This window comes from Chinchilla lanigera, unplaced genomic scaffold, assembly GCF_000276665.1.
Source record: "Chinchilla lanigera isolate Chin_1 unplaced genomic scaffold, ChiLan1.0 scaffold00007, whole genome shotgun sequence".
Classification (NCBI taxonomy): domain Eukaryota; kingdom Metazoa; phylum Chordata; class Mammalia; order Rodentia; family Chinchillidae; genus Chinchilla; species Chinchilla lanigera.
Genome location: NW_004955408.1, coordinates 29,415,068 through 29,421,909, shown reverse-complemented (window position 1 = coordinate 29,421,909; position 6,842 = coordinate 29,415,068). Strand labels below are relative to the sequence as shown.

The following is a 6,842-nucleotide window of genomic DNA, read 5'->3' as shown; positions in this document are numbered from 1 at the left end:
CTTTTTTGAGACAGGGTCTCACTATGCAGCCCAGGCTGGCCTCAAAAGTCACAGCGATCCTCCTGCCTCAGCCTCCCAAGTGCTGGGATTACAGGTGTGTGCCACCATGTCCGACTGTCCTTTCTTTCTACTACTGACTAAAACTCTCTTTTCTTTGGGGGAGGGTGAGCATGCACGGAAGCAAGACTTCAACTCGAGGCCTTCTCACTGAGCTACCTCACTTCCCCAGCTCTTTTTTAGTATTTTATTTTGAGACAGTTTCACTAAATTGTCCAGGGTGAGCTTGAATTTGTTATCCTCCTACCGCAACCTCATAGTGTACTGGGATTACAGGCAGAGGTCACCATAACTGGCTAAGTCAAAGTCTCAATTACTAGTCTAAGAAACTCCAACATCAGGGCTGGGGATTTAGCTCAGTAGCACAGTGCCTGCCTGGCAAGAGCAAGGTCATGAGCTCCATTCCCGGTACCGGAAGAAAAACAAAAAAACAAACAAACAAACAAAAAAAGAAACTCCAACATCTTTACCAGGTCTCTATAGTCTCTTCCAAACATAAATTTCATCATATTATCTCTCAGCTAAAATTCTTCATTGTGCCCAACTCCTATGTCAAGAATACAAAATGCAATCTCAATTTCTAGGGCCCGATTCTACATCATCAATCCCAAGTGCCCTCTAAAAATGTCATGTTCATTTAATTCTCCAATTCTGACCCTGTCTCAAAAAATAAAATAAAGCCAGGGATTTAGCTCAGCAGCACAGCACTTGCCCGGCAAGTGCAAGGTCATCAGTTCAATTCTGGGTACCAAGAAAAAAAGAAGAACAGAAGAAAAAATAAATAAATAAAATTTAAATTTAAATTTAAAATAGAAGGCCAGGGCCGGGGATATAGCTCAATGGCACAGCACCTGCCTGGCAAGTGCGAGGTCGTGAGTTCAATTCCCGGTACCAAATAAATAAATAAATAAGTATAAGGCGGCCAGGTGTGGCGGCACATGCATGTAATCACAGCACTCAGGAGGCTGAGGCAGAAGGATCATCATGAGTTTAAGCCAGCCTGGACTATACAGTGAGACCCTGTCTCAAAAAACAAAACAAAACAAAAAAAAAGTAAAAATAAATGAATAATCACAATAATAATATTACACACAGAATAAAATCAACATTTGTTAAATTTTTGCCCTAAGCATTAGGAATTTTATATGCAGCTCAATGAATTTAACTATGAACAGGGGCTGGGGATTTAGCTCAGCAGCACAGCGCCTGCCTGGCAAGCGTAAGGTCATGAGTTTGATTCCCGGCACCGGAAAAATAAATAAATAAATAAACTATGAACAGGCCAGGTTGGTGGCTCATCGCAGCACTCTGGAGGCTGAGGCCACAGGATTGCCACAATTTTGAGGCCAGCCTAGAATACAAAGTGAGTTCAAGGCCAGCCTGAAGTGTACAGCAAAACCCTGTCTCAAAAAGACAAAAAACCAAAACAAAACAAAGTAATAAATTAATTATGAACAATCTGAATAGGTCATTACTACATGAGTGCATGGAACTCTTTTTTATTGCTTTTCATCTTTTGTTTGTTTTGAGACAGGGTCTCACTATATAGCCCTTGAGTTTATAATCCTGTCAGCTAAGACTCCATGTAGCTGGGCATGGTGCCACACGCCTGTAATCCCAGCACTCTGGAGTGAGGCAGGAGGATCACTGTGAGTTCAAGGCCAGTTTGGGCTACAAAGTGAGCTCAAGGTCAGCCTAAACTGCATAGTGAGACCCCGCCTCAAAAAGAACAACAAAAAAAGACTCCAAAATGCTGGGATTACAGGTGTACCTCAAAAGACTCAGGGAAAGGGTTCCTAGGAATTGAACCCAGAGCCTTTGCACTGAGCTACATAGCTGGCCCTTTTTTCAATTTATTTTGAGAGGGTCTTACTGAGCCACTAAATTGCCCAGGTGAGGCTGGAATTTGTGACCCTCTTGCCTCACCCTCACAGTGTTGGATTATAAACTTTTACCATCACACCTGGCCAAAAACTTTTAAATTACATCTTTCCCAAACTGTATTGTTCAGCTAAATTCCTATTCTGAGACCGATTTCATTTAAAATCCTCAATCTAAGAGCTGGGCCTAGTAGTGCACACCTATAATCCCAGTATTAGGAGGCTGAGGCAGGAAAATTGCCCCAAATTTGAGGTCAGCTCGGGCTCATAGTAAATTCAAGGCCAGCACAGACTACATAGTGAGACCCTGTCTCAAAAAAACAAAAACAAAAAATAAAATAGAGGCCAGCCTGGACTACTTAGTTGTGGACCTGTTTCAAAAAGGAAAAAAGCTAGGTGTAGTGGCACATCCCTGTAATCCCAGCATGCCAAGACGGTGAGGCAAGTGGATAGCTGTGAGTTTGAGGCCAGCCTGGGCAAAAGCAAAAGTTTTAGTCACAACCTTGAGCCAAAGACCTAAAATATTAAATGAGAAACTTACTCCTTCACACTCATAAATTCTCTGAGTAATTAAGCTTTTCTCACCCCCCAAAATTCTACATTTATACAAGTTTACTAATTACCACATTACACATATAACACACTGGCCCCAGAATTTGTTTTTAATGAATACTCTAGTAATATTTGTTTGCTATGATGTATCAAAGGTTTACATTTCTATTTGCATGGTTCTAGAGACATTTATCTTCATCCTCATATTTAAATTTACATGTGAAGTCAGGTATGGTGGCACTCGCCTGTAATCCCAGCACTCGGGAGGCTGAGGCAAGAGAAATGCTGGAGTTCAAGGCAGCCTATACTACACAGTGAGACCATCTCAAAAAACCAAAAAATAAAATAAAATAATTTACATGTGAAAACAAGGACAGAACTATGTACAATTTCAATATGAACCCAAAGAAACAGATGTCTTAACTGTAAGTTTTCAACCAGCCTAATCACCTTAAAATGTCTATGAAAATACAAACACGCCTATAATCCCAGCACTGGAGAGGCTGAGGCAGGAGGATCATTACAAGTTCAAGGCCAGCCTGGGCTACAAAATGATCTCAAGGCCAGCCTGAACTGCATAGCAAGATCCTGTCTCAAAAAGTCAAAAAAAACCTCTCGCTAATCACCAAAATGATTTTTCAAAAATCTACAACTGCCAAGCTAAGGAACCAGACAATTAAAACACATTTAAGAAACGAGCCAGGCGTGGTGGCGCATGCCTATAATCCCAGCACTAGGGAGGCTGAGGCAGGAGGATCCTTGCAAGTTTGAGACCAGCCTGGGCTACAAAGTGACTTCAAGGCCAGCCTGAACGGCACAGCAAGACCCTGTCTCAAAAAGACAAAAAAAAAAAAAAAATCAACAAAAACAAAAGCAACACACCCACATTTTCCCTCTGTAACTTTACAGAGCAGGGATGTATGGTACAATGAATGTTTAATACATGCAAAACAATCTTCACATATTGTAAAATTTTCATTTATCAAATCTTTACATACTACTTCCAAAGCATTTGTTGTCCCCCAAAATAAATAAATCCTCTTTGGTGACATCACTGCTTACCACAACAATGTGGTACCTGGGCAGAAACAAAATCAGCATCTAGCCAGGGATGGTGGTGCACACCTGTAATACCAGCACTCCACTCAGGAGGCTGAGACAGGAGGATCACCAGGAGTTTGAGACCAGCCCGAACTACAGGACAAGAACCCAGTTCAAACCAACCAAAAAAAAAAAAAAAAAAAAAAGAAAGAAAAAAACCAAAATCAGAATCAGATATTTAAAGCTGAAAGAAATTTTTTATAAATCAAATACTTCAAATACTTCTAGATTTTAGCAGGGAAAAAAAACAAACCTAAAAGAAGTCAACTGGTCACTTAGCTAACTAAAAGTCAAATTCCAAATAAGTTCTAATAAAAAAGAACTTTATTATTTCCCACCTCTTAGCAATATCACACAGCACTACTGTAAACAAGTTCAAATTTGACTTCTGCATTTCTATTTGTGTCAACACACTTCAAAATTTAAAACTAGAAAAGATTAAAGACCCTACTAATGGTAGCAGTTATCAAAAGCATACAATTCTGTGACTTCACCAAACAGGTGAGAAAAAGTAACCCAATTTAAACTGATTTCCAAGAAAGCTTTCTCATCTTAAACACTTTCAACCTGTGCCCAAAATGCACTTCAACCTGCAGCAAGAGTCACTACCAACTAAAAAAATAAGCCATGTCAATGTGAAAACAGGACTCCAAATAACAAATGGGTTTACTTGTATTTATACCGGCAGGCTGAAGCTTTTTGTTATTTTGAAAAATTAAACCTAAACTCAAACACCCTTAAAAGTTTAATACTTAGCCAGTTCTCAATGGAAAGATATTTAGGAAAGGCTGCAAAGAACAGAACTCTCACAACTGACAAATTTAAAAATCAAATTAAAATTCTCCCCCCAAAGTTTATCATTCAGTAGCTTTCAGCAGTGAACTGATAACCAAAAACAAATCAGGTATGTTTTCCTTTAAGTGGCCTGTGTATATACATTCACGTATATATTTAAGTTGTACCAAAAACTGCTTACAAATGGCAATTCCTGTGAAGTAGATGATGATGAAGTTCCAGGTAATTCTAGCATGTTTCCTAATGTACTGGTACTGGAGTCTGGATCATCCTGAAAAGATAAATTTATTGAATTTAATTGCTCTTCTATGGTAATGTTTGTATCTCCTAGTGAAAAGGGGGCTGGGAGAAGGGCTGCTTTTTCATTGCTGCCGTCCACTTCATCTCTTTGCTTATTTTTCTGTGTTTCAGTTTGAGGAGCTAATGGCAAGAATGGCGATTTGACTGCACCGTGACTACTCTCTGATGTGCTGTCTTGTTCACTTCCCATGGCCACTTCTACATCATTCTCTGATTTAGGCTCATATTTGCAGGTGGCATTGGTCTGAGTGTCCTCAAAGATCTCCTCTATACTCTCATCCTCTGTGACTGGCTGTTCTGGGTCCATTTCAGAATCTATATCTGCATCGTCCACACAAGTAAAATTCTCAAAGTGCAGAAAGCCATTCTTGATAGTCTTTGTTACTTTTAACTGGAGTTCAGGGGAGTTATTACAAGAGGGTTCCTGTTTCATAGGAAGTGCTGTTGGACCACCAGGACTCAAGGAAGTGCAAACAACTGGCGACTGAGCTCTTGAATCACTTTTTTCAGGGTCTTGAAAGGATTCTGATCCATCAGCAGACCCATTTAAATATTCTACATTGATCATGGAGGCCAAATCCTGTAGTCTCCGCAGTGGAATGTAACAAGATGGAGAATCTTGTCCATAAGCATTTTGGGATGTTCCACTAGCAGTCGATAACTGCATAGTACACCCATTAAGTGGCTCAGAAAAATTGGATTGACCATTACCGAAAGGGCTGTCCTTGTCTTCAGGGGCATCTAAATTCACTGGATTGGAAAAGGGCAGCAGACAATTTCTTCTAGACAGTTCACAGGTCTGATCCATCCTGGGGCGGCATCAACCTGGAATCCAAAAACACAGCAATTAATCTAAATTAATAGGCCAGCTGACTCTTCTCTCCAAAATGGCAGCCACTTCTCAAGGCCTAGTCGCCTCTACGCCTTTCTGCTGCACTTCCAAGGACGAAAAAGTTCTCCCGACTGACGATGGAAAAATGGCTTCGGTGAGCTCCGCAAACTCCATCTTCCTGAAGCCAAGCAAATCCTGCCACATGGAAACAGCCCGTCTTTTTCCTGCACTGCAGACTGGTGGACACTTGGGCTGAAGTAAAAAATTAAATGCCTTTGGCAGTCAAAATTCCCAAATCTCAAACAGGAATCCTCCTAGTCCTCCCCCGCCCGGGGTCCAGTGGCCGGATTTCTTGAAGGGAGGGGGCTGCCGGGCTCCAGGGGGGCTTCTGGACGCTGCACAAAAAGGCACCCCTCCTCCTTCCTGGCTCGCTCGGGCGCAGCGGTCACAATAGCGCTGCACTCTGCGCCCAGCCGTCGCCGGAGCCTTGCAGCGGCCGTGCGCAGGCCGCAGACGAGACGACGGAGGCGGGCGCACCCCGAAGCTCGCCTTCTTGACTGCAGGCCTACTCGGTCCGCAGCCGCAGGGTCCACAGACCCGGACACGGCCGGGACCGAAGCCCAGGTGGCTCGAGAAGCCCAGTCAGGGTAGCAGCAGCTGCTAGAGCTTGACAAACATGGCTGCTGCCGACGCCGCCGCCGCCGCCGCCTGCCCGGGCCGCGCTCCTTCCCGCAGCCGCGGCAACACCTCCCGGCCGCGCCGATCGCACTCATCAATATTCAGCAGCAAGCAAAGTTTGCTGCCCCCGCGGCCCCTAGTTGGCTACCTGAGGGGAGGCGGGGGCCGAGGTGCGCGCGGCCGAGCGGCGGGGCACGGCCGCGCCGGGAGGAAGTTCTCAGCAGCCCGGCCAGCTAGGCCTGAGCCCGGCTGGTAGTGATGGAGGAGGGGGTAGGGGCCCTCACTTGCAGCGCCGCCGGCCACCAACCCCGCGCCGCGCCAGACCCTCCCCCGAGCCCCTCACCTCACGGCTACCACCATCTTCCCCGCCCGGCCGCCTCCGCCCTCCCCCTCGCGCCTCCCGCCCGCCGCCCACCCCAGCGCACTAGTTACCGTGCCCCGCGCCCCCTCCCGGGCCAGCTGGGGGGAGGGGGTGACCCTCATTACACTGGGGCGCGAGCGGAACGGTGGGGAGAGAGCGGAGCCGCTCGCCGCACCCCCCTCCCCCCGCGTTTCTCTTCTGGGGAGAAGGCAGCGAGCGCGACCTGCCCCGGCCTATTCCGCCGCCGCCGCCGCCTCCTCCTCCTCCTCACACCCCCACCGCGCGC

The 6,842-nt window shown here is 45.4% G+C and overlaps 1 protein-coding gene across 2 annotated transcripts in view; it reads right to left on the bottom strand.

The window, feature by feature from the left end:
- The window catches only part of Nsd1 (nuclear receptor binding SET domain protein 1), a 131,052-nt gene extending 125,535 nt beyond the window's left edge, over positions 1-5,517 (bottom strand). Inside the window, exons 1-2 of one of the 2 annotated variants that reach the window (XM_013509739.1) lie at positions 5,397-5,517; positions 4,567-4,656 (exon numbers count right to left, since the gene is read on the bottom strand). In XM_013509739.1, coding sequence (XP_013365193.1) covers positions 4,567-4,656; positions 5,397-5,426 — 120 coding nt within the window. In that variant the 5' untranslated portion in view covers positions 5,427-5,517. Of the gene's footprint in view, positions 1-4,566 lie in introns of both variants that reach the window. The other variant, XM_013509737.1, reaches the window with a different exon arrangement.
- Between the last annotated feature and the right edge of the window lie 1,325 nt (positions 5,518-6,842).